The 27,626-nt window shown below is 35.6% G+C and overlaps 3 protein-coding genes and 1 pseudogene across 6 annotated transcripts in view; all 4 read right to left on the bottom strand.

Moving 5' to 3' along the window:
* LOC125822634 (proteasome subunit alpha type-4) overlaps positions 1 to 16,074 on the bottom strand; it is an 82,009-nt gene extending 65,935 nt beyond the window's left edge. The window contains exon 1 of the mRNA XM_049502057.1: positions 16,024 to 16,074. The gene's annotated coding sequence lies outside the window, so the exon portion shown is untranslated. The remainder of the gene's footprint in view (positions 1 to 16,023) is intronic.
* Positions 276 to 10,323, bottom strand: LOC125821879 (disease resistance protein At4g27190-like; annotated as a pseudogene).
* Positions 10,239 to 16,889, bottom strand: LOC125822635 (uncharacterized). Of its 2 annotated transcripts, none has more exons than XM_049502058.1 (8): positions 16,858 to 16,889; positions 16,694 to 16,755; positions 16,445 to 16,600; positions 11,195 to 11,352; positions 11,056 to 11,119; positions 10,693 to 10,874; positions 10,534 to 10,591; positions 10,239 to 10,449 (listed from the first exon to the last, which is right to left on the bottom strand). In XM_049502058.1, exons 1-8 carry the CDS (start codon positions 16,872 to 16,874, stop codon positions 10,445 to 10,447), a joined length of 702 nt encoding a protein of 233 aa, XP_049358015.1. In that variant the 5' UTR covers positions 16,875 to 16,889; the 3' UTR covers positions 10,239 to 10,444. The 2 variants fall into 2 exon arrangements, with proteins under 2 accessions (XP_049358015.1, XP_049358016.1); XM_049502059.1 differs by having other exon boundaries at positions 10,729 to 10,874.
* Positions 12,752 to 27,376, bottom strand: LOC125822633 (protein SUPPRESSOR OF FRI 4). Of its 3 annotated transcripts, XR_007442656.1 has the most exons (8): positions 27,010 to 27,376; positions 24,259 to 24,359; positions 22,532 to 22,643; positions 20,637 to 21,034; positions 19,425 to 19,579; positions 19,290 to 19,343; positions 18,454 to 18,603; positions 12,752 to 12,889 (listed from the first exon to the last, which is right to left on the bottom strand). XR_007442656.1 is itself a non-coding variant. In XM_049502054.1 (7 exons), exons 1-7 carry the CDS (start codon positions 27,137 to 27,139, stop codon positions 18,532 to 18,534), a joined length of 1,026 nt encoding a protein of 341 aa, XP_049358011.1. In that variant the 5' UTR covers positions 27,140 to 27,376; the 3' UTR covers positions 18,231 to 18,531. The 3 variants fall into 3 exon arrangements, 2 of the variants coding, with proteins under 2 accessions (XP_049358011.1, XP_049358010.1); XM_049502054.1 differs by lacking the exon at positions 12,752 to 12,889 and having other exon boundaries at positions 18,231 to 18,603; positions 27,006 to 27,376; XM_049502053.1 differs by lacking the exon at positions 12,752 to 12,889 and having other exon boundaries at positions 18,231 to 18,603.
* Positions 27,377 to 27,626: the final 250 nt, after the last annotated feature.

Genomic DNA, 27,626 nt, shown 5'->3' with positions numbered 1-27,626 from the left:
AGACATTCAAAATTTAGCACACGATGTTCATTTTTTTCGAATGAAAGAAACATTCCTAAATGAGGCAACAACGGTCAACGAGTCAAGCTCAACACACTTGATAATTAATATTTGAATGATAAATCAAACGGTTTGTTATTCATATTCAATCTCATGTCAATGCATGTGCATAATATAGGAGATGATGATGATGCATTTCAAGTCATCGATCTCATCACAACATATATGGGTTCAATGAATAAAATATGAACACACAAAGTTAATTGGCACATCACCTAATTTGCAGTGAAACAATGCTCTAAATTTGACTTGTAGTTGTCGTCATCCCACTCCAGTCGGCTCCACCATGTTGATGATCCTGTTATAAGTTTGATGTTTGTGGAGGTTTGAATAGAGAGAGGCAACTTCCTTATATCATAGCATCCGATCATCTCAAGTTCCTCATACTCCGTGCCTCCCCAAAAGTTGCTAATCTCAATAGATGATTCAACCACAACTTTCGGACTCTTGGAATTTCTGGTGTCCTCTGATCAGATCCGCATTGCACTAATAACTCTACCAACTGATCACAATGGTTAATTGTAATTTCTTCCAAGTGATTGAGTACAGAAAAAGCATTAAAAACACATGTTAAATTATCACAATGGGATATATCCAGTTGGCGTAATTCAGAAAATCTTAGACCCAAAAATTGACTGAAATCAGAAACACTCTTTAAATGATCTACAGAAGCGAGCCTGAGATGTTCAAGATTTGGCAGAGGATCAAACTGTCTACTTCTTTCTTTCAATGGTCCGAAATCACACCAACATTTGACAATGTAGAGTTTTTTTAATCCATTAAAACTCTTCTTGTTCACAATCAGCTTCCTGAGACCCATGCATTTATCCAAGTACAAATCTGAAGTGAAGTGCAACATGCCTGAGAGCTCTTCATTACTCAAAGTTTCACAATGGGAGATACTTATCCTCTTTGTTGACTTGTTGAATGGTACATTGTTAAAGTTTCCCCAATCTAAATGTGAAAACTTTTCAATCTAGACATCCAGGTGTAGTCTCTATTCAAAATTGATGACCTATCCAATCCAATAAAAAGACAAGTCAGATTGTGTAGACACGATATCTCATCAAAAGACGTTGCTCCAACAACAGCCACACTATGATACTTTCTGCCATCCATCTTTAACATTTCAATCCTATGCAACTTGAGGAAAAAACCTGGACCGATGCTCTCCTTCAAATCATCTAAAGGCATATATACTAGCCTCAGATTTGTCAACTTATCCATGCCTTGCGGCAGAAAATGTAACCTTGTATTATCACAATCCAGCAACTGCAAATTGCAAAGATTACCAATTGGTGGTAACTCTTTCAACGAACTACATTTTCGTAGTATTAGAGAACGTAATTGACATAAACTATTGTTGGAACAAGGCAGTGCATTAATACCAGGATGACTCAGATTCACAACTCTTAGAGCTGGAAATGCAAAAAAAGAATTCTTGGGGAATTTTGCTAAGGAGATCATTGTCTTGCAATAGTAAAGTTGTTGTCTCTGGGCATTCTCTGAAGTTTTCAGGTAGACTTTGAATTTCTTTGCTTAGGAGAGATATTCTCTTCACAGGAGCTGACATTTCGATATGTGAAATGTCAGTTAACCTGAAGGAATTATCTATCCATATAGCAACATCACAACACGTCATGCATCTTCACACAATCCATCTGATGGGCTTCTAGCAAGGAGACATCTTTTAGACTCTCAATAATTGTGATTCCCCTGTTGTAAGCTTTTTCATATGTGTCATGTTCACCAAGGAACCCCTCTACCCACCAGCAATGTATGAGACCATCAGTTGGAATAGCCGCTGGATATAAAGAACAATACAAGGAACAACTCCTTTTGTTCATAGTGCTTCTTTGCTCTGACGATAAGTCGATAATTCAATATCCCGAGATTCTAAATTATCAAGACTCAACTTGATGATCTTGTAAACCTTTTGTATTACATGTGCGTCATAAGGTTCAGACATTCTAAGTGATTTTAGAGCATCTTCCCACAGCTCGACCCTTGACCTCCCTCTCATAGATGTTGCAATAACAGTGATTGCTAAAGGTAAACCACCACACTCTCTTGCAATATCCATTGCCAATGGCTCAATATCCACCCGATTGGCAACATCTCCTGCATTTTTGACAAACAGTTGCCAAGATTCATCCTCATCCAATGTGGAAACGTTCATATCGGTGTCTGTTTTCATTTGCCTACAAACATCCAAAGAACGACAAGTTATAATAACGTTGCTTCCTGCGTGATCTTTGGGTTGGGGCACACCTACATCATCCAAATCTATAACTTCGCAAACATCATCTAGTATGACAAGGAAACTCTTTTCTTGCTTCAGCCTTTGATAGATTTTGCTGGCAATGCTTTCTACACCTCCCTCGTTATCTACCTCTAGGCTTAATCTTTTGGCAATTAATGTTTGAACCTTACTTATGTCTATTGGTGGTTTCGGTACTGTAACCCATATCACAACACCAAAAGAATTGACAAGTCAATCTGTTCGAGCTCATTGTTCAGATTCTTTACCAAAGTAATTTTCCCAATTCCTCCCGCACCCCACACTCCGATGATGCAATTAGCCTCCAAATATATGAGATTTTGTACTTTATGCTATTTTTTTCTTTAGTAAACAACTTCAATATATTACTTTATAATCTATTTTAAATGTTCATACGACATAAATGTATCGTTTACAACCTAAATTGAGAAAGTTGAATTCTAAAAAATTATATGCAGCAAGGAAATAGAGAATTGCGTTAGATTATGAGTTAAAACATTACGTGTCCGAGGAATATAATGTTGATATCGTTGAAAAAGTTCATCGATCTTCATATATATTCGCAAGTGGTATCTATTTTCCACAATGTTATTATCTTCATTTTGTAATATTTGCACCCTAAGCTTTGCATCTGATAAAATATTAATCATTGATCAACCAATTTGTAAAGATCAATTTAAAGTCTTTCAAATCTCTATTGCTTCAACATAAGTATAGTGTGTTTGTAGTTGGCTTTGTCGATGAATTTTGTGATACATTTTATTATTGTCTTCGATAAATAGAAGTACTTAAAAAAATTGATTTCTAACTTCACAACAATAAAAACAATCATGAATCAATTTGCTATTTTTGACATTATGCAGGCATGGCTAAATGCTGATGAATCAAATGGTCGTGAATGATCTCGGCATTTTTCGGTTCATCTTCATGAGGTTTGTTTTATATAATTTTAGCCCTTTAGTTTCAAGTGACAAAGATGTAGGAGTAAACGTACTTAAGATTCTTGTAAATATTGAAGCTCTCGAGCAATAGTTCAGTTTGAGTTATTTCTGAAGATTTTTTTTTGGAGATTTGTTTTATCTGTCAAACTGTTGATTCAATTCTGATGAGGATATCTTTTATTGTATAGTCACAGGCTGTTGTTGTGTGTTGCTTATCTGCTATGATCGAACTTGATTGTCAATTAATTTTCTATAAAATTAATAAAAATAAAATTAGTGTTTATATCTCTTTTAAGAATTCTTTCCTCTTTAAATATTTTCTTGTGGAATATCAGTAATAGTGCTTTGCGGAATTTGCAAGAAACTAATGAAGCACCTCAAATGATGCTTAACTATATATAAATGAAACTGAGTCACTGGATCATATGATATGTTATGTTATTTCCCCCATTTGCTCTTTGTTTGTTATAAGGTTCTTTTGTGTAATTTTTTATTTTCTTCTATTTACTTTTTACATGATGTGAGTTTTGAGCAAAAAGCTATCATAATGAGCTATATTTATTTAATTATTTATTATTGTGGTCATATTGAAAGTGAATCACTTCATCCGTCTCTTTTTGTGATCTGAAGGGCTGAAAATTACCCTCAAGTCTGATGACATTAAAAGAGAATTCATGAAGTTAAAAATTTAACATTAAAGGATAAAAAATTAGATGTGCCGTCATTTAATTTTGATTTTAGAATCTGTTGTATAATTTCTTAAATTACCTGAGTGGTTCTGCAAGTGAAGATTTCTATTTGACTAGAGTATTATATCACCAAAAGAGTTAATTATTGAACAGAAATTTGCTTCATAATTAAAGTACACCAATAAAAAGGTGTTGGTATCAATGAAAAAAAAAATTATGACATGAGAGATTAGTACACTTGACTTGAACACAAGTGTCAAATAAACCATGAAGAGAAAACAAATAAATAATTAGCCATCTTTATAATTCTATACACAAAACAAAGAGGAAAGTGTAGGTCAAAAAGACCACAGATTACAGAAATATGATCACCAGTCATCTTTCCCCGTCCGTTGTATGACATTTTTGTTCACTTTTCTCCATTCTCTACACACCTTATCTCAGAATCTCCCATCACATTTAACTCTATGTGTGTGTCGTACCTAGCTAGAATCTAGCAACATCTTTGGACTACATACCATCCTAAATTACCCCTGCATTTATACAGTTTGCTATTGGAAGTTACTCGCTTTAGAAAACATGAATTTCTTATCTTTAATCTATCACTTGGTTACTTTAAGTTATTTTTAGTTTACTGCACATAGAGTTGCTTACATTTTGAAAAATGTTGTTCTAAGCTTTTAACAATTATTTACTTGGTGCTCACTTTGTGACTGCGCTCTTCATTGAAAAATGTGGAAAAAATATATCTGAAATACCTGCTACGACAATCGCAATAAGGCATCAAACAATGACACAGTGGTTTACCTGAATTACTCACCAAATCAATTAAGATCTTGACACACTTTCTACAAATTTTTAAGATCCTAGATGAAACATTCAGTATCTTTTAATTTATAGCTCGCTAATTTCTATTTTAACACTCAATTTTAGACTTCTTTAGTTGAAGATTGGTGTTTACTTGGTTTTTGAAAGTATTTCAAAACGCCTCCCTGTTATGTGTTTCGGGATAGCAAAGGTTGACTACTAAGCTAGGTATTGTATCTCCAACACAATTAAAATGATAGATCAAGAAAGGCTTTGAATTTTCAAGCTCCCAAATGGAGTTATGTGTCATTATTTATTGTGAAGAAACTAGAAACTGCTCCCTCACGAAGGGGTAGAACATAAATTAGCTGCCAAAGTTGTAAAGAGATTGTCAAGGAATAAGAAGGCGCAAGAATTAGCTCTGCAACATTTACTTAAACTGTAAGTTCTTGAAATCTTTTGGATATTTTTCATCTTAAATATCAGTAGATTTTCTTAAATATTTGTTTAAGGTTCTTCATTCCTCCAACTGGTCATGGTTTACTGTGTTTATGTGATTACACCTTGTTGTTATTGTTACAGTTCCTTATATATATGCTCCGCATTATTTTGTTAAATGCATAGATAGGTAATGGAATTGTTCTAAATCACTGTAGTGTAAGGGTAAGTATGCGTAATTGCATCAGGGGCGTAATAATAAGAATTTCTATTATTTACGATCAATGTCATAACCTATAAAATATACTCATTATTGAAGGGTAATATGGTCATTATACAGTACTAAATTTTTAGCAAACAACATGCACCCCTTACATTTTCCTTCCAGAACGTTCTCTCTCTTCCTTTCATGTTGCAATTGAGAGATGACTCAAGAAAAAGAATTGGCAAATTGATTGGATCTTTCCTAAACCTCCTCTTTCTAGACCTAATATGTGATCTATCTTATTCATAGACTTCTCTTGTGATGCTAATAAAGCAGGAATGGATGGTGTAAATGATTTAATTATCGGTATATATAATCAGTTTATACTTAAATATAATAGAAATTTGTAACATAGGTAGCTTTATGAACTTTTTTTAAAATAAAAATGATATCTAGAAGGATTGTAACATGTCATATTTTACAATTCTTAAGAGTAAGCATATGTTAAAATATGCTTTTGATAAATTGTTTTTTCGTTGAAGAATATATATACAAAATAAAATTGTCACCGCATAATGAATCTTTCTGATTGATGTAAAAATGGGCTCGAGAGGGATTGTAACCTATCATATATTTTTATTTGTTCAAAAGAGTAACTTAAAATTGAGCTCAAGCAAAGACACTTTTTTTTAAAAAAAAAAGACAAGAATTAACCTTTTTTCTTAAAGTTTGCATAAATGACATATTATAGTCTATTCTATTAGTCTAGACTAGAAAGAATGAACTAGTTCACATTCGCTCGTAAATATGAGAGAATCCTGTTCAATATTTCAACTTTTAATTGTACGAAGAATTTTTCACTAAGCTAACGTATCAGAACAAATTTTCTTTACATTGTCAATACATATAACTAACACTTACCTTTTGCTACATTCCTTTGAAATGATTCTCTCAAGTACCATATTATTGGCTTGAGTTCAAAAAGGTATATAACAAAAGAGATATAAGATCCTTGTGACAGGAGAATACAGATAAACTGAAAATTAACATTCACACTTCACTCGTATACTGACTCCATTTCATGAAATCATCTTCATCGTCATACTCCTTAACTGGATTCTCCATTTCTGGAACATCTTGCTCCACTGTTTCAACTTCTTTTTCCTCAACATGTTCAGACTTTGCTTCTTCCTCCTGTGCAAAATAATCATGCAGAATCAGGAAATCGGAAAGAAAAAAGAAGACAATTTCTCGAGGTCAACCCTGATAATAGTCTACTCAAACCACGTAGGCCACATTCCTCCTTAATTTCTCCAGCCAGGTAATAACACAAAAAACATCATAATGGCATGCATGTGCATTAGTATAATGATGCATTATGCAGATATAACATTATAGAAAAGAAACATAATAGATAAGGGCCTGCACCCCCCCCCCCCCCCCCTCCCCCCGCACAGAGGAAGATATACAAGAAAGCTGATGAGAAGAGAAGATTCATACATAGATCTCCTGAGTCCCCATTTCCTCCTCCCCAGTCAAGTCAATTGACTCGTCTTTATCAGCGTACTGCAATTCCTCAGCTTCAATTTGCTTTAAACGCTCGATTACTCGTTCGAAGTGGGAATGATCTGCAACAAGTATAGTATCATGTAAAACCTCTATAGAAGACTTCAAAAAAAATGTGACACATTTTACTAAAAAAGGCTCTCTTCTTCAGGTCAATGATCCTTTTTCCCTCTGTGATGGTCTGATGACAAAGAGGGAAAATTTAAGTGGTGCATGCTTGTCATGCTGATGAAACATTACTCTTTATTGGATGAAAAAGAAATTTTGCATTTATACAATGCATCCCCAAACTCTATTTTACGCCCATTTAAAACGAAATGTTATCATAACAATGAGTCTTGGCAAAAGAAATAGATGTGAGTGCAGCAGAGAAAGTTGAACAACATTTACCTTTAGAACGATTTGTTAGAGCATCATGAAGCCTAAATGGATTTTGCCGCTCTTCTTTCTTGTATTTTAGCTTTAGTTGTCTACGTGTCCGGCCAGGAAAAAGTTGTTGTATAAGGGATAAATCTGTCCCAAACTGCTGCACAGCCTGAGGACAAGTTTGTTTAAATGTTTAAGAGAATACCAAGGAAAAAGAACAAAAGAGTATGGAGTGCATCACAGTACCATTCATGCCAATCACATAAAGCATCTTTATCCATTAGCTCTATTTGGTGTCATGACACTATCAAGTAAACAGTAATATAATCTTTTTTCAAATACCTGAATACTCATTGCATCTGGGGTCTGCTCCCCTACTCTTCACATAAAACTTAACAATTATAATATAAAAGGGAATTTATCCCATATGTTTCGGTATGGATACCTAAGGTAGTGGGGTAAGGTCTGGGACTCTGGGTACACTCTACCCTCCCCACACCCCACTTGTGGGACCTCAATGGGTATGTCGTTGTTATGGGTGCCTTTGAATCCCACAATTCACTTGGATAAGTATATTCATGTAATATTTGAAAAGGACCTTATCTCAAATAGAGAAAACAAAGCAACAGTTATAAATAAATAAATACCAACAAGCATGTCCTACAGGAGTCTTTCACTGCTATCTCATAGGAAGGTCTCAACAATTGAAGCAAATTTGATTTAAATAGAATTGACAGATCTATGAAAGGAGTCCACAAACTTTGATATAGAATGTGTAGGTGAATCTGCTAATAACTTGAGCACTTTATAAGTTGCACTTGTAAGGATCCCCTATTTAAAACTTATTTTTCTTGATCAAATTACAATTATCTCCCTATTTTACTTGTGCATCTTTCAGTAGGCTACAAATGAAAGGGGTGTACCTCATAGAAAAGTTCTGTGTCCTGTTTTGACCACCTTGTGCTGGGGGTTTTGTCCATGTAAGTCTGATAATTGAAGTAGACAGAAGTATCTTCAGCCATAGTACTTTTACTATGATCATCACCTTCCCCATCTTCATCTGAAGCATAGGTCTCATCCTCATCATAATTAGAAACAGATGCACCAGCACTGCACAAGCACAAGTCATGAAGAAACTGTGACTTGAAAAGGAAAGGATCTCGTCCCGAAGGCAAAAATACATGCAACACCATCCAGCACAAGTAAAAATGTGCACTTTGACACAAAAAAAACAACTGATAACAAAGCTATTCCAGCATGCATCAAACTTCTAAGATCTCTTGTCCTGATAATTTTACCTTCCGGAAATATGAATTAGAGTACTTTATAATTATTTCTCATATTAGATATGACAATTATACATCTCAAACCATGTCAAAGATCACCTAGTATGACCTCCTAATATCTATATTGGCTTGAAGGAGCACAAATTATATAACAAATTTAGGCATGAAGTATTTACTAATGGCATCTCTCTTCTCATTTACCTATGACTAACGAAAATAGCTTCTCATAACAGACCCCATATGGCCATTATAAATTGGTCAAGAGAAACATTAAAGAAGAATTGATATGAGAGTGGTTGGACTGGTAATTTAAACAGTTCTAAAAGTAAAGAAAATAATGAAGCTGTAGACAATATAAGAAAGACCAGTGATGCTCTTAAACAGTTAGAAGCAGACGTTATGAATAGAAAATAGAATGTGTCAAGCCAATAATAACCTATACACATCATCTACATTTTCACTATCAACAAGAACAGATTTATTAAACTATGGAGTAAACAGAGAAACACTAAGCAAATGGTTAAACACGGGTTAGTATTTTTTTTTCACAAATAAAGCAAAAGGTTAATGTAGATTATTATATTTTATTTAATTGTATATAAGCTTCTGATACCTCTGATCTGTAGTAGTAGGTATTTGTGACACTGCTGCGTCTTTTTTCTGCAAGGATGGCAAGCAATGAAACAAGAGAATCAAGGATGACTGTCAAATAACAAAATTTATCATTTTAAGTTTTCCTTGTTTTAAAAGGTTGATGGCAAACAAGAGAAAAATAAAGAAGAAACATACCGCCAACCGCTCTTTGTGCTCAGCTAATAAAATTAGATCCTTAATAGGCACCTTTGAATAGTCAATCTCATCCATGGGAGCCTCAAGCAAAGCCTTGTCCACTGTAAACAAGGAAGTTCCTGGTCAACAAACAATCATAACCATAACTAACCCAAACGGAAGCAATATCCACTAGGTTTACCTGTTCTCCTCTTTTGACGAGTGGAATGAGAAAACTTTTTAGGCTTCTTGTTGGCTGCCTGATCAGAAGCTTCAGCAGTCTTTTTACTCTTCCTAACTCGTTTTCCTTCCTTAGTAACTGTTTTCTTGGACTTCTTCTGTACCTTTTTCCCTTGTGAGTCATTTTCCACCAAAAACTCCTCACCATTCCCAATTGTAACAGAATCATTAGGCTGTTCAGGCACATATTCCCCATCACCAATTACGTCTTCATCAGACTCATCTACTAGTCTAGATGCATTCACGGACTTTCTTCTACTCCTTAATGATCTACTCTCTCCGTTCTCTTCACTAATTGCAGAAAGTTCAGATGTAGAGAATTTTTGTTTTTTAGTCTTAGGCCTCTGAGGTACCTAAAAAGACAGTTGCAAGTGGGTTAAGAAGAGGAACAAAGGACTCCAACGAGGCAAGCCATTGCAGAAATTAGAGAAATAACTGAAAGAATTCGAAAAACAAGTTAAGGATTTACAGGTTCCTCAGGCATTTGAGAAGTAGCCTCAGAGTGTTTTGCTGGGATGTCAGCATCTGGAAGAGAAGCCTCTGCAACATATTCTTCATGAACTGGAAATTCATGTGCAGATTCTGTAATAATATTATTATCAAATCCTCTGACTGAGAAGTCAAGGACATCAGCAGCAGGTAATCCATGTTCCTTCCCATTATCCACAAAATCCATTTCAGAATGAACGGAGTGTGAATCTGGCAGACATGACACAGACTCTCCTACATCTAAATCAGGAATGATTGTATCATATCTCTCTCTGTATACTTGTAACTTGGGCTTGGGTTGGAATCTTCTACTCTGCCCTGAATAAAGATAAGAAATTTAGAAGGAGCACAGGATATAACCAGGTACTAGTGTAGGAACCTAAAAATTCAGTCATACCAGATATAGTAGTGACCCCAAGGATATCAGCTTCCAAGGAAGAGTAGGTGTCCATTTCCTGCAACCAACAAAGCTAGAATTTTCGTAAGTGTGCCAAGGAATTTAAGTGGCAATGTTTCTCTACTCAGAGTAGAAAGGAGGGAAGGACATGAATTTGACCATCTGACAACTTCCACTAACAGAAAGAACACTTGCTTGGAATGTTAATGGATCTTGGCCTGCTGCAACTTCATCAGATTGAAGATTGGAAGCACTATGAGCTGAACCATCAACTGAAGAAACTGGAATTAAAAGCTGTTCTTGTCGCTTCTCTGCACCAGCAGCATGAGCAGCAGATGGATCTGTAGCAGGACTAGAACTCTCAGAATTATATGCAGCACAGAATTTTAATAATTTAATCTATAATTGGCCAATTATTCAAAAGAAAGGAACCCTTTTGCAGCATCCAAAATCAAGTACTAATTAATAGAAATTATGAAGGAAAATTCAGCAATAAGTGAACAGAAGAAGATTAGTTGTGACCTATGCCGCTTGAGTGAGGAAGTAAATCATCAAATGAATCCAAACCTATATATATGTCTGCATTCTGAAAACTGAAGAAATTTAGTAAGGATACAAAAGGTTTGTTAACGTGATCAAGCTATGGATAAGAAAATATCACCTCTCCCTCAGATTTCTCAAAGCAAGATTTCCAATTTTCATTGGTATCAGTTATTACCATACTTGCATCTAGACTAGAACCAACTGATGGAACCAAAGTATCTGCAGCAAGAGGATGCACCAAGGAAGGTTCTGCCAACACAGAGCTTTGTTCATCGCCTGCTTACATTTAACAACAGAAAATCATTCTTGAAGAAGTCTTACAGCATCAATGAAGAACAATATTAGACTATCGATGGCATATGTTATATGACATTTCAAAAGCTAAAAAAATATAGAACCAACTTTGTCTATGATGCAAATTCTTATTGCACACAAGAAGCAAAAGGTGTTTTGAAGGACAAAGGAACTCAATTCTGAAGATTAAATCTGATTTGTTTTTGCTGATTTGATCTAGGTGCAGATTGGAATGGACAGATGAGAGTGAAAAGCTGCTACAATTCCAAGAATCTTTCGTATAAATAGGCGGGTATTGTTATTTTTTTTTTTTGTTGCTAATTTAGCTCCCTTTTATTATGAAACAGCAGTTTCTTAGTGCTAGATTTTGACATCAATAATACTCGCCTCTACATAAATTATGCACAAAAGCACTCAACAGCTTTGATGACCCTCAGGGCCTCAACAGTTAATATGCGATCAAGTTTTGCAGCAATAAAATATTCTGGAAAAGAAAATAACAATAACATAAAGGCAAGAAAGCTAACAATTTTGAGAATTCTTTGCCTCTTAAGAGCTTCAGAGGAATCAGTTGCTACAGTATCACCAGTGGGTTTTGACGTCAAAGAAGAGGATGCAACAGCTGGAGCTTTCATTAATTTGTAAAGATCTTTTATCCTAAGTTCCTAAAATAAATCATAATACGACAGTTTCATTTTATTTATTTTTATGTATGCGTAGTTTTTGATTTCAAAAGGTGTCCCAATCATTTTATCATTAAACTTGCAAAATATGTTGAATTGATGATAAATATTAGTTGTAATTCATTTGAATTTTTGAAGAAATAAAAGTCAACTCTGTAGTTTTACCAAAAAAATATTTCATCCACTTCATCTTGTGCACTCTCCAGTTATACATTATGTACTTACAGTCTACAGAAGTGTATTTTGACAAGTAACTGATAATAGATTTAACGTATAAAAGCGTGATAATTCAAATATTCACTAAAATGATATATTGTGTGTGTTTTGAAATGCTAAAAGTGTTATTTTTACCCCACTTATGAAAGAAAATTAGTGTTTCTAAGGATAACAGAAACTAATTTCAGAGCTTGAGCTTGTTTGGCCAAACTGGTTGTGAAGAAAATCTATTTGTGGAACCAACCACTAGCGCTTGGGCACTAAAACTTGAAAAAACAAGACCATATATGAGGAATCTGCTCAAGTCCATAGTATTCAAATATGATTATCCAGAAAACATTTACTCAAATGAATTGAGGTAGGCAGTATTGACTAGAAAGCAAATTGCACCACAGGTTACATAAATATATATATATATATATATATATATATCCCAGCTAAACCGCATTGTTGCATGACTAACTCGCAACAGCAATGATTCTGTAGGAAAACAAATCTGCTTCATTTTTCGCATTCCTATCTATGTAAAATGAATGCCTCTCATAAAATATTGTTTCCTAAAGAATTACAACATCTAAACCCATCCTATGAATCCAGAACAACCAGCAAATCTTTTTTTTTTGAAGCAGAACTTTGTTCAATTAAACAATTTCCTACAATTCAGAGAGCATTGCATCTACATCATGTATAAGAACCAGGTTTCACCAAAAAGCTAGCAAATAAATACATTTGTGTTTAAGGCTAAGTATATTTCTTCTTTTGCCTTAAAAATTCTGCTATTTCTTTCAAGCCAACTGTCCACCAAATGGCCTGAGAAATAGTATTCCAAGTGTTTTGGAATTTCTTTTTGAGACCCTCGCTGTTTCAACTATTCAGTAGATCAATCTGGAGTTTGGCATAGTCTAATATATGCCAAGTAGTGCAAAATACATACCCAAAAATGAATTGGAGCTAACACTTCATGATGTCATTTAATGAAATTCCTTATCTCACAAAAAAATGTTTCAGTGTGCTAACTGCTAACCCTTCCCTGTGCTTCTCGAAACAAACTAAAAGGGGCACTTAAGCATTCCAAATTTAAGGGTCATTTGGCATGTGAATTACATTTAGAGAGAAGAAATTTTAACTGAAAAAAACTTGAATATGCAGTTAGCTAAATAAGGAGCAGAAACAAGGATTGCCAGAAGATAACAAGTATAAAAATCATTAGTTAGAGCTGAGTTTTCTTTTCTATTTTTCTTCTAACTTGAGGTCAGTGTCAGTCAATCTATATCATCTGCTATAGACTTAGAAAATAACAAGTCTGTTCTTTCCTTTTTATTTTGATAGGCATCAAACTGTTCAATTTCTTAGTGGTACCAACCAAAACAGCTGGTTTACCACTTTCACTTCCATAACGATGGGAACTCAAGACAGAATGGGGAGCTAAAAGAGCCAATGACAGATTAAACAATGGTGATTAGGAGGATTATTTTCATCAAGTCCAGCACCTTTTGAGATCCAACAAGGCAAGGAACCTTCTGAAAATACTGTCCAGTTTGTCGAAAAGGGAATCATAAGCAAGGCCATTGTGGGCAACAAGCTCACAATGCAAGTTGCAGATGAAAAGAGACTATCCAAGTCAGGGCAAAGAGCCAGGAAATACAACTGGGGACATAACAGAATTTATGGTGCAACTTCTTAGGATTTGAATCAAAAAGAAGAAGAAAAACACACGGAGCATTATTGCGTATGAAGTTCCAGAAGGAAATGTGAAAAACTTGGAGGGAAAATTGTTTGTGGGGAAGAGCTCTACTTCGAGTGATTGCAGAGAATTTGGTAGGTTCTGGTAGCATTTTACTGGTAGCCAAAGCAAAGAAGACAAATCACTTTGTCGTAGATCTTTCTTGAAACTCTAAGATGTGGCTTGCCTACTAGAGTAAGATAAATAGAATTGCCAGACTGGAGGCTAGTACCACCAGTGTCAACTTCAGTTCTTGCAATTTGAAACCAAAAGATTTTAAGAGTTGCTCAATTGTATACTAATTGGATACAGAATACAGTTCGCACTTGGCACAAAGACGGAGGGGACTTCTCAAGAAATCAAATCAGGAGCAATGTGATCCAAGGTTTAATATATCCTAGATTTCAATTAAGAAAAGATCAAATTTTTACCAAAGATTGGTGATGTGTTGCTCCAAGATTATTTTTTTTGTAAAATGTGAACAGAGGATTATAAAAAGGACCAATTGTAAGAAGGGATTTAAGGCAGCTAAGGTAAATGCTTAGCTGTCAGGATCAGATATCTTCTTATATTAGGTTTCTGTAGATTAAGGCTAAAGTTTGGTACATTTACACTTTCACTCCTTATATTCCAATAAAAAACTAATACTTCGGCAGGGGACTCCCTTATTGGCACAAGAACTTGAGCATTGTTCAAAAAGAAGAGATAAAGAAAGGAACTATAAAATCGAGAGTTAACAAAGCCAAGTGGGTATAGTATTAAAACTCAGCAAACACTGCAGCAATCTTACAATTTAGACTAAACATGCCTTTAACTGCTAAGGAAATATTGTTTACTACAAGGAGAGAATCAATGTAGACGAACACTAACTAGATCTCTCTCCTTTTTAACACTTGAATCTCCAACTGAGGTAGGCACAGTTATTCAATACATTATACATGAATTCCACACTCAAAGCCATCCTAGAGAAGACTTCAATGGACATTCCAAATGAAGAAATTTTTATAAAATGGTCCAGTTTCAAAACCCTTCTATAACTTGTGTGGTGCTGTGATTTATCTTTTCAAATACACACCAAAAAGACCATGGCATAACTACCTAAATCAGGTCCTACGACAAGACGGGTTGCTCACATGGTAATCATCCTCCACCCCCAGCCCTAAGGTTGGGGTTTGAGTCACCAACGGAGCAAAAAGGTGTGAGAGCTTCTGGGCAGGGTTAAAAAAATCAGGTCATACATCCCTTAAAGTTTTCTTAAACATCCCTAGTCATATTCTGCAATTTGTACTTCATAAACACTAGATATCCACCCAACTTTCCTAACTAGTGACACCCAAAAGCCAAATTTTCCACATTACACATCTTAATGAAATTTGCCTATCTTTTTTTCTAATTAAAACAATTCTTTACAACCAGAGCTGCTATAGAAATGAACTTATCACGCTACTGGTAAAATATTTGTCGTCAATTATCAATATTTACTTGCAAGGTATAAATTAAACTTGCTATCAATTATACTCCTTCTCATGTAAACCCTCTTTCTACTTTCACAAAAAGTCCAAAATTTTCCGTACATTTTTTTTTTTTGATGACAAGGAAAACCCGCAGCCGCTACCCTTTGGGTGTGCACAGGGTAAAAACCCCGCTCCTATGCAATAGCTCGCAAACCACATAGGAGAGGTAACCCGCACTAGGCAAGCCTGATGCGACGAGCTCGACCCAGAAGGCAAACCCCTTGCTTTAGCTGGCAAGGGGTTTCGAACTTGAGACCTCCAACATGGAAGTCCCAAGCCCAAACCACTGGGCCACCCCGAAGGGTAATTTTCCATACATTTTCTTAAAAACATAAACCAAGAAGTTCAACTAATTTACTTATCAATAGAATAACACAAACCCATCAATGAGTTCAACAAAAAATACATTAAAAAAATCAAGAAAATACCAAGAAATTGGGGAAAGGGAGAGGGTTTATATTGATCAACCCATCGGTAATAACAAAAAAAAAGGCCATTTGAAGAGATAGAAAGATACCTGAGATGTGAGATCTAAAGAGAAGCGCAATGAAAAGAATTGAGAGGTTTTTTCCTCTTTATGTAGTTGAAGAGTGAAGCTAGTCTTTTTGCACAAGTTTTTTATACGGGTCAGGTCGCGTGTCCGTTGAGGCCTTAAAGCAGGAATTGCGTCTGGTAGCCAGTTTCACCCTACTATTTAAGTTATATTAGGCAGGTATTGTTATTTTATTTTTTGTTGCTAATTTAGGTCCCTTTTATTATGAAACAGCACTAAGAGATTTTGACATCAATAATACTTGCCTCTTCATAAATTATGCACAAAAGCACTCAACAGTTTTGATGACCCTCAGGGCCTCAACAGTTAATATGCGATCAAGTTTTGCACCAATAAAATATTCTGGAAAAGAAAATAACAATAACATAAAGGCGAGAAAGCTAACAATTTTGAGAATTCTTTCCACTCTTAAGAGCTGAAGAGGAATCAGTTGCTACAGTATCACCAGTGGGTTTTGACGTCAAAGAAGAGGATGCAACAGCTGGACCTTTCTTCAACGGGCGGGGCTTGGCCTTGGGTTGAAACTTGCCACCAGCCTTGACTGCATTAAATAACAATATTAAGCTTAACCTTGAAAGAATGAAAATAACTTTCATCGCAAATTTAAAAGAAAAAACATTTTCTCCCTCCTTACCAGTCTTTGAAGCACCACCAGCAAAAATATCATCTAAAAGGTCCATGAGCACACTTTCAACACTGAAAAGAACAATAACTGATAAGACAAATTATAACCACTAAAATCAGTTTTAAAGAGTACGTGATTATATGTTTAGTATATTTTCAAGGCAAAATATATACGCAGACACTAAAGCCATGGTTTCTCATCTTTAGTGGGAGTGCACATTGAATTAGGAGAAAGATAAAGTCTAGGGTCTGCGTTTTTTCTATCTTCAATCTGTACATCATCAATTCATTATAATTCAGATTTCAATGTCAATGTCAATGTCAAACAGCTCCATAAGCAGAATCTACAAATTTCTACAAAATCTTAGTCTGTAAACTCAAAATCAAAATGTCCTGGAAGTTTTGAAGACAAAGATAGATTGTTTGCAAGGAAAGCCTAATAAATTTCACCAGTGCTTTCCCTTTTCCATGAAAATACCATGAGGCGTAAAAACCAATCGGTGGAACTCGATCAACTTACAGCTACTGGTGGCGAGAGATACGGCGGGGGAAGTGGAACAGCGGTGACGGTGTCAGACCGTCGGCCGTTTGGTTTCCGAGTGTGTGTTTGTTGAGATGATGCACCGGCAGAAATCGCCGGCCGATGAGAGGAAATAGGGGAAAGTAAAACCAGAGGGAAAAGCATCTAAAAATTAGGGCTAAATAGTGAATTTTGGGCAGTTGTAAAAACTTGTCACAAAACACGGATTACCTTTTTTTTATTAGTACTATTTTGATTTATTTATGACAAAAAAAATCATCTAATTTGTTACTCAAGGAATTAACAATTTGATTTATTTGCCTTTTACTAAATTACTTTGTTTTCATTAATTTTGTAAAGATCGTTAAACCTAAGTTCCTAAAATAAATCATAATACGACAGTTTCATTTTATTTATTTTTACGTATGCATAGTTTTAAATTTCAAAAGATGTCCCAATCATTTTATCATTAAACTTGCCAAATATGTCCCAATCATTTTATCATTAAACTTGCCAAATATGTTGAATTGATGATAAATATTAGTTGTAATTCATTTGAATTTTTGAAGAAATAAAAGTCAACTCCGTAGTTTTACCAAAAAATATTTCATCCACTTCATCTTGAGCACTCTCCGTATTTTGACAAGTTACTGAGTAGTAGTTTTTTTTTAACATATAAAAGCGTGATAATTCAATTATTCACAAAAATGATATATTGGGTGTGATTAGAAATGCTAAAAGTGTATTCTTTTTATTAAAAAAAAGTGAGTATTTTTTACCCCACTTTTAAAAGAAAATAAGTGTTTCTTAGGATAATAATAGAACTAATTTCAGAGCTTGAGCTTGTTTGCCTGACTGGTTGTGAACAAAATCTATTTGTGGAACCAACCACTAGTGCTTGGGCACTAAAACTTAAAAATAAGACCATATATGAGGAATTTGCTGAAGTCCATAGTATTCAAATATGATTATCCAGAAAAAATTTACTCAAATGAATTGAGGTAGGCAGTATTGACTTGAAAGCAAATTGTACCACAGGTTACATAAATATATATATATCCCAGCTAAACCACATTGTTGCATGACTAACTCGCAACAGCAATGATTCTGTAGGAAAACAAATCTGCTTCATTTTTCGCATTCCTATCTATGTAAAATGAATGCCTCTCATAAAATATTGTTTCCTAAAGAATTACAACATCTAAACCCATCCTATGAATCCAGAACAACCAGCAAATCTTTTTTTTTTTGAAGCAGAACTTTGTTCAATTAAACAATTTCCTACAATTCAGAGAGCACCCTGCCAACCAGAGCAAAAACGGTCAGGTCTAGAAAGGCATGCGCCCTGCAAGTCTGCTTTCTGATATTCTTCTGTCTATTGCCGCATCTATTGAGGTCATCTGAAAAAAGAAAGCACAGACAGATAATTTTAGGATAGAAGCGTGAACAAGTTAGGTAATCAGCACAAATGTATGAATCAAAATCATAGCCTGCTTCAATGACAATAGATTCTGAACTTGGCAAAAGAATCTGACCTGGGCCAAATTTGAACCACTTTTCAACCATAAATATCTATAAACAATCATAGTAATTTGCAAACATCTGTTGGGTCTATGCTTTGCTCACACAGCCCAACTCTTTCAAGGTCAAGTAAAGAGAACATGGAAATATCCAAGAACTAATACATGCACTCTGCTGAGATCCCCCTTGAGTGGATGGCAGCACAGTAATTAGAAATGGCAGTACTTAACTACCAGCAAAAGATAATGAAGATACATACTTGAATCATTGATGACCACAAAACTGTTGGGATTGCTTGCCAACCGGAGAATGGCCAAAAGAAGATAAAAGAAGCCCATTAATTAATGGGGTTGAAACATACACTAAATTGATTGATTACCAGATACTCATCCAAGAGTATGCTATTTCCAAGAAGATGAAGGAGAATGGGAAGACTTACAAATTTGCTTTACGAATACGAAAGAATAGTAAACAACTGAATCCGAGACATGAAACTAACATCAACCTACAACACAAGTCCCATATTCATAGGAACAAATACTAGTATTAGGTAATTATAACTTACCTGGCTAGTCTCATCATGCACCTGATACTTTGGTAAGGACATTCTTCTTTCCTCCTGAAAATATTTCACATCAGCACTCGGTATCACAAATTAACTGTAAGACATTAATTACATGAAAACGCAAACACTACTGACCATGGACATGGCCTCATCATCCCAAACTAAATAGACCTCATTTGTTGCTGGTTGGTTAGCTGGAGCTTTGTTGGTAATAACAGGTGGTGGACCAATTGAGGGCCCACCAGTATTTGGGCCAGAGGCATAAGAATGTGAATTTACCGGTGCTGGGACTGCAGAAAGAGTGAATGAAATGAGAAATGAAGAACCGACGAACTTCTCCACATTCTAAATGAGCCTTGATTCTTATAAGCATTAGCCACATAGCCAAGATTGACATATAAAAGCATGAATCAAACTCTACTACAGCAAAGCTCATCCAGAAAATCAGGTAAGATAGCTTGCATAGTATTTAACAGAAAATGCTATATGAGGAAAAAATAGGATGCCCTTTTCCTGTGCTTCCACAAGGATTCAGGTGAGAAAGATAAGAAAAATGGTATGTGTACGACGCCTGTAGACCACAGCCAACAGCTTCAACGTCAAATTTCATCATTATAAACAAGAATGAAACTAAGAACCCTCTTATCTCATTTTCCAACCCATGGCTTCATAGGGAAGTTTGATGACACCTAGATTAGTCCTCACTATCACCTCTAAATATTGTACTGGGTTAAAACCAACAAAATAATCTGATACCATGGGCTGCCCATTTTTTTCCTGATTTCTCACCAAAATATACTAGCATGTACATCAAATGAAGTTTGTACCATCACCTCATCTAAGCGACTAACAAATTTTCCCTCCAAAAGATGTCAAAACTACTTCCCATAGTTTGGAAAGAATCAAGGCCAACTAAAACACACTTCGCATTTTTATTTTTTTCGTAAGTAAGATATTTATAAAATGTACCAAAATGGTTCAGAATAGATTACAGGGCCTAAATTGCACCTCACACTCCAAACATACTACATCTTTTCCCCTGATAAGTAAAAAACCAAATACTTATTCCTACTATCAAGAGTACTACTATAACACCAAAAATACAAATTCTTGATGCATATGTTTTTAACTCTAGGTATCTGCAGGCGGCAGCCACTTCCCCTCAAAGCACTTTCAAAAACAATAAATGAATACTACTTCTTACTAAAGGATCAAAACAGAGCTGATTATCCTATCTTAAGGCACAACAGTAAATGGCAATAAGTAACTTCCCAACAGGAACCATGTTGAAAGTGTCAGACCTTCAACAAAATAGATAAAGACGTTACAATTCTAGACCTTAAATACCTGAAATCTGATAACCAATGGCGGCAGGAGCATTGCTGCCCATGTTTGGGTCAAATAAGCTCTTTGTTTCAGCTGCAGAGCTGAATGGCACACTAGTTGACAGCATCGGTGCTGAGAATGGCGAACTTTGGGCAAGGTGGTTGTTATTAGGAACAACAGGAAACAAGGGTTGAGATACAGGAACAGGTGGGGCCGGGAGCCCTGGAGGAGCAACAAGCGTTGGAGGTGCAGTGGCTGGCATTGGAGGCCTCATATTTTGCACAGGAAATAATGGTTGTTGTGGCAGACCCATCAGTGCAGGAGGTGGAACCGAGACAGCAGGATACTGTGAATACCATGGAAGATGGCGAGGGGGGACTGACCAACCAGCAGGAGGCATAGGCAGCGCAGGATTATAGCTACACCAAACAGACGGGATCCATGTAAGAATTTATACACCTATTACAGCTAGTGATTAGAAGTCTAAAGCGGCTAATAAATTCAACACATGCCCAAAAAACAACAAAATATAGACAAGAAGGTTGACAAGATATAAATGCAAAGGCTAAAATTTTCCCTAACATCCTCTTATTTTAATGATGGCAGTATCTTTTCCAAGTTGTGTGCTACTTGACTAATCCACCAGGTAGCTAATTAACATCCACAAGTGTAGGTGTTACCATACCGGTAAGTCGGTAACCCTGAGTCCCTGACTATCAACAAGAGTTACAAAATATGGATTCACACTAAGCGTTGTAACAGGGATTCGAACATGGAATCTCCAGACTGTTGCTCCTATTCCTCAACAACCCAACTATCCTATGGATACAATTTTTTGCATTACCTATAGGCCAGAACACTATGCCACACCATTACATAACAGAGTCGGAACTGAGATATTCTGATCATTACTATAATAATGAGCTTGAATCCTTTTTTTGAGGATGGTAACAATTAATCTATATATTCACAATAGGTATACTACATCCAAATATGTAGTTCCCCTTCACAAGTGTTACAAAACTTACACCTTGAACCCCTAGCAGCACTATTTTTTTACAAGTAATCTAAAACATAAAAAATATCTTCATTATTTTGCTTGTTTGACCTTAATGAGCTTCAATCCTTATCTCATATATTCATTATTTTGCTTGTTTGATCAAGTAATACTACTCCTAACATGGGGAATCGTTCAGAAGAAACAGTTGGTAATCCTAGAATAGAGAAATAAAGCAAGATGTAGCCCCCCCCCCCCCTCCCCCAACCTCCCTCTTTCCTCCCCTAGTGATAAGCAAGTTGTAGTTCTTAAGAAGATCAGAAGTAAACTATAGAAAGAACTACTATAGTTCAAAGAGAGAGCTTGCCTCTCGTTTTTTGCTAATCCATTGACTCAGGATGGGTTCCATGTTAAAAATTCTTAAAGTTACCCTCTTAAAAGAAATAGATGTTTTGTCCTTCTCTATAGATCGTTGTGTCATTGACTAGTCAGAATTGAAAATGTTTTCTTCTTTTCAAGAAACACTGTGACTCATATGCATTTGTTCTGTCTTGACCACAGATACTTATTCAAGGAATATACTCTTTGATATAGTGATAAATCGACATGAATGACAGTTTCCATCTTAAACAAAACTTATTCAAGGAGAACATACTTCAAGATGAACTGACTTCACACTTGAAGCACAAAATGAAGAGACTGTGTCCTGGATCTTATGCGGGCATGCATTCTCACAGACCCTAAATATCTTGCTAATAGAAAAAAATCATCCATATCCAAAGATTTAGCATGCAGCATACAAAAAGGGGAGGTTTTTAAAATAAGCTAACTCATGCAACAGCATATGAAAATGAAAGTATCATAAAGTATTCTAGCACAAAGGAACTGAAAAGAACAAGCATTTCTATTAGAAACATACAGTGGTGGCACTGCGCCAAAAGTTGCCCGGGGAGGATATCCTGGAATTGCACCACCAAGATACTGGGATGATGGAATGTCCACTTTGGCAGTTTTCGCTGGGGACTCATCTTCTACAGGAAAATAAAATCCAACAGAGAGACATATTTAGCTTTATGTAGTCATGAAAGTGAGCAGACAGAACAGGCCTATTAGTTTTTGTTTTTTTTTAAACTGATAAAAACAGGCCTATTAGTGACGGAGGAAAATATCTGCAGAAAGCTGAAAAGGCAATAAGCTCATACTAACTCAAACAAAGAAATGCACTAAAAGCTCAAACACAAAGGTAAAAAGCTTTAAACACCTAAAAGTATGGGTGTGCACTAAGATTAAACCGAAAAACCAAATCGAACCGAATTTATTTGGTTTGATTTTGGATTAATAATATACTTTGTTTGGTTTCAAATTTAGAAAAATAAAAAACCGAAAAAACAAAATAACCGAACTATATATTATATATATATATAAAAATATTTAGGTTTAGAATTAAGTTGGAGTTAACGACTTTTAATCTCTTTTTTGTTATTGCCTTCTCATTATGATTTAGATTATATTTTAGGTTTGTACATCTATAATAGGTATACTTTTTAAGTATTATGTTTTAAGTTTTACTTGTGACTTATATTAGAAAGTACATTAAGAAATTCAATATTATTACTTCTCCTTGTATTGTATTTTTTTACAAATTGCAAATATAACTTTGATTATGTTATTAATTATTGACATAACCGAACCGAAAAAGCCAACCAGAAAAGAGAAAAACCAAATAAGATTTATATTAGAAAGTACATTAAGAAATTCAATATTATTACTTCTCCTTGTATTGTATTTTTTTACAAATTGCAAATATAACTTTGATTATGTTATTAATTATTGACATAACCGAACCAAAAAAGCCAACCCGAAAAGAGAAAAACCAAACCAAATTTATTTTTGTTCGGATTCGGTTACACGTTTTCAAAACCAAAGACTGAAAAATCCACAAAACCAAACAGAAAAATCGAATGCACACCCATACCTAAAACCAGTGGACAGAAAATAAGGAATTCAGACATCAATTGCCATTAGTTTAGCAAGATGCAAGGTTGAAAAGCTTTAAAACAAACTTCCAATTTAAGAATGACACAGGGTTCTACAGAGGTGGAGATGCACAGGAGCCCATAATGAAACAGAGACTTAAACCCAATAGCATGGAGATGTTAAGATACAAGCTCCAGATTTCCCTTCGGAGGCATGAGGACATCCGACAAAAATGGGATGGATGATACAAGCTCTAGGCTTTGCTAAATTCAAGCAAAAGCCCTGAACATCTGTAGCATTATTTCAAATTTTCAAAACCCTGATTTAAGTTTATAAAACCAAGTTAAGAATATATTCTTCTTTGATAGCCAATGAAATCTCCAAGGGCCAGTCACGCATGGTTCAAAACTCGATGGATAATAAGGCTCCCCTCTATGTTGAGGAAACATTCTTTGCCACGAGAATAGCAATTCAACAGTACCAGTACATCTATGTTGAGGAAACATTCTTTGCCACAAGAATAGCAATTCAACAGTACCAGTACAATGGTATAACAAGAAAGATGCGAAAGCAAACGTTACTTATTTTCTTGCTACAATTCAGCAACCCATATGGCTCCTCCATGTCTTCAAAAAGGCAAAATTTAAGCACATCACGTACTGTTCTTACCTTCCTCTCCATAGTGAGCTGTTAAGACATCACTTGGGATTCCTTGCATTCCATATACTTCAATATCAGTAGACTCTCTGCCGGGTTTGGCATTTGGTACCCTGTAACAGCCAAATACGCTAGCTTAATGCATTTATTGCCAAAAAACAGATAAAAATGCAACAAAAAAAAAAAGTAGCATGAGACATTATCAGCATATTGGATTCCATCCTGCAAATGATCCCTTGGTAATTAGAGCAGGCAAGAAATTTTGGCAAGAAGCTTTAGGAATTTTGCTGTGGTAAGTGGGTCGGAAAAACAAGGTCAAACTTGCTTTAAAGTTTAAACATCAGAAGCACCCATCTACAACATCAACTGCAATTGTCTCCATCCCAAAATAGTTAGGGTCCGCTATATGGATCCCTAACATCTATTCTGCTCCATAGGACCTGTTTTATTGCAATACTCAATAATTTGACTAGGTATCATATATACGGATCATTTGTTTCCATTGTGTTCTATTCTACCCAAATAAGTATGACATACACAATTCTTTTAGTTGCATCAACAGGTAACAGTATGCTCTTCTACCATAACATTTTAACTTCTGAGACAGAGTAAATGACCTCTTTCCGCAGCTTCACATTAGGCAAATTCTATAGAAATGAAAATATTTCAAGCATAGGCATATTATATCTATATAGTTTTGGGGAGATGTTGCCCTACATTATAAACCAAAAACCTGAACTATTTTAGATGATGCTTTTTTTGGTGAAATAATTTTCTTAATGACAGGGAACTCCCAATGCACATATATTGATCAAGGGACAACATTTTTTATAAAGATGTATCAAGGGATTCATAACAAGAGAATCGAAAATAACAATTTTTTTTCTAGCTTCAAAGTTAGTAGACATGAACAATCACAAAGCCTTGGAAATATGGGATGGTATTTTGGAGAAAACTGAAAAGAAGCTCTCTGGATGGAAGGCTCAATATCTTTCACTTGGAGGACGATTGATCTTAATAAACTCTGTTCTTGATTCTCTGCCCACTTATGTGATGTCTCTATTCCCAATCCCAGGAAAAGTAGTGGAAAATCTGGATAAGCTAAGGAGAAAATTCTTATGGCAAGGCAACAAGGATGGAAAAGGCTATAGCTTAGTAAACTGGGAAACTGCTCTACTTAGCAAAGACAGAGGGGGGCTGGGAATTAAGAACTTGAAACTACAGAATGAGAGCCTATTGAAGAAGTGGTTGTGGAGGTACACTGAAGAGAGAAATTCCCTCTGGAAAGAGGTGATCATAGCAAAATATGGTGAGTTAAACCCTTGGTGTACAGAGATCACAACAGAACCTTATGGTGTGGGTGCATGGAGATCAATTAGAAACTTGTGGTCACAAATGGAGACAAATTTATATATCAAGGTGGGAAGTGGCACTAAAACAAAATTTTGGAAGGATGTTTGGATAGACCAATCCCCTCTTAGAGACCTCTTTCCAGATCTCTTTCAAATTTGTGGAAATCCTGATGCCAATGTTGGCGATTGCTGGACTGAACAGGGCTGGGATCTAGTTTTTAGAAGACTTCTCAATGATTGGGAGGTGGAAAGGGTAGCTGAGATATTAGGGATGCTAGGCGGAGTGACCATCAATGCAAATGCCACAGACAGGATGTTGTGGAAGCACAGCAAAGATGGCCTCTTCTCAGTCAACAGTGCTTACAGAAGAGGTCTCCAGATGATGGCAGGGAGACCAACACACCTCTGGAACTATTTTTGGAAGGGGGATATTCCTACAAAAGTGAAATGCTTCACTTGGCTAGTGATAAAGAGAGCTTGTTTAACACAAGAAGTACTTCAGAAGAAGGGTAGACAGCTGGTCCCTAGGTGTTTTTTATGCAATTTGACAAGTGAAACTAACAGCCACCTCTTCTTGCACTGTAATTACACTGCTCAAATCTGGAATTTGTTCCTTAGCATCTCAAATCTGAATTGGACAATGCCAGAACGTACATCAAACGTGTTGAAGAGCTGGATAAGGAGAGGGGGTACCAAGAGCCAGAAGAGATGGTGGAGGTTAATACCATCATGTATATGGTGGTCAATCTGGAAGGAAAGGAACAGTAGATGTTTCGACAATAGATCCAATTCCATACACAAGGTCAAATGGAATTGTATAGTATCTCTACTTTTTTGGTGTAAACAGTTGTGTATAGTAGATACAGATCAGATTGTAGATTTGATAGGAAGTTTGTAATTGACACTTTTTGGTGGTGGCCAGCATGCCCTTAATGCTGAAGAATACAACTTTACCAGTTTCAAAAAAAAAAAATTACTTACAGGTTACATAACAAATTTTAAATTTTCTGCATCAGTCACATTATGACTACTTGAAAATAACCATATCATTCTCTAGTATGACCAAATTCTCGAGCTACTTTTAATTCTTTTGTGTCCCAAAATTTTCTCATCAACTAAACTATGTTCTTAAACAGCCTTCAAGGTATCTGCTCAAAGTAGTACATCCACTCACTATGTCACACGCACACCCAATGAATTCCGTGTTCCCCAATCATATCTCATAGAGTTTTCATGGCTTCAACATTTTGTTCCCTTCTGTGGAAGATGGAACACGTCCACGACAGCACCAACAAAACATACAAAAACCACTCTCAATGCTAAAGGACAAGAAATATATCAACGCAGATGGCTAAAAAGGGCAAATTTAAGAATGTATCTAGAGAATTATCAGCAAAAAGAAATTACTTACTGGCTGACGGTTTCTTTGTGAACCTGGAGAACGTGAATGGCCATGCCGCCAGCAGTAGAAAGCTTCTTATGGCAAACATGGCATTTGAAGTGTTTAGCCTTTTGATGCTGAACCAAAATCTTCTCATCATCGAACTCCCTGTCACAGTAGTAGCACCATACCTTATCGGTTGATCTCTTCTTCTTCTTCCCCATTGATCCCTACAGAAAACCCAAAGTGCTCCTCGCTATAGCAATTGAATCAAATCGGAAGAAATTAATGCGTGCTGATCCGCTAGGGTTCCGAAAGCGATTTGGGATTGAACAGTGGGGTTTTTCTCTCTCTCTGTTCAAGGAAGAGAGTTAGGGTTTCTGAGAAAAACGGGAGAGGGAGGGAGTGGGAGACAATTCCTAATAATAAAAGTTCATAAGTAGATTTTGTATTTTATGGAAAAAGAGCTTGGCTACTTATATGGAGTATTTTTTAAGCTAATAGTAAAATGAGTTTACTATTTTATCCCTTTAATCGATAGGGGACCAAATATATTTACTTACTATATTTTTTAAATATATCAATTTAATATTGATAAATTGAGGTTATAATAGAAAAAAATTGTTATTTCTTGATTTGTTAAAAAT

This window comes from Solanum verrucosum, unplaced genomic scaffold (genome assembly GCF_900185275.1).
Source record: "Solanum verrucosum unplaced genomic scaffold, falcon-dt-bn FXZP01000103.1, whole genome shotgun sequence".
Taxonomy (NCBI): Eukaryota; Viridiplantae; Streptophyta; class Magnoliopsida; order Solanales; family Solanaceae; genus Solanum; species Solanum verrucosum.
The sequence above is the reverse complement of the archived record's forward strand: the minus strand, read 5'-3'. Positions and strand labels throughout refer to the sequence as shown.

Bases quoted from the DNA above. Each gene is read 5' to 3' on its own strand.
- LOC125822635 (XM_049502058.1), bottom strand. The intron at 10,875-11,055 runs GTCACAACTAAT...GTCCTGCTACAG, and splicing joins TCCTCACTCAAGCGGCATAG to ATCCATCTGCTGCTCATGCT. The intron at 10,592-10,692 runs GTCAAATTCATG...TGTTGGTTGCAG, and splicing joins TTAGTGGAAGTTGTCAGATG to GAAATGGACACCTACTCTTC.
- LOC125822633 (XM_049502053.1), bottom strand. From the start codon at position 27,203: ATGGGGAAGAAGAAGAAGAGATCAACCGATAAGGTATGGTGCTACTAC. The intron at 24,360-27,009 runs GTAAGTAATTTC...TGGCTGTTACAG, and splicing joins CACAAAGAAACCGTCAGCCA to GGTACCAAATGCCAAACCCG. The intron at 21,035-22,531 runs GTATGTTTCTAA...TGTTTGGTGTAG, and splicing joins TTTGGCGCAGTGCCACCACT to CTATAATCCTGCGCTGCCTA.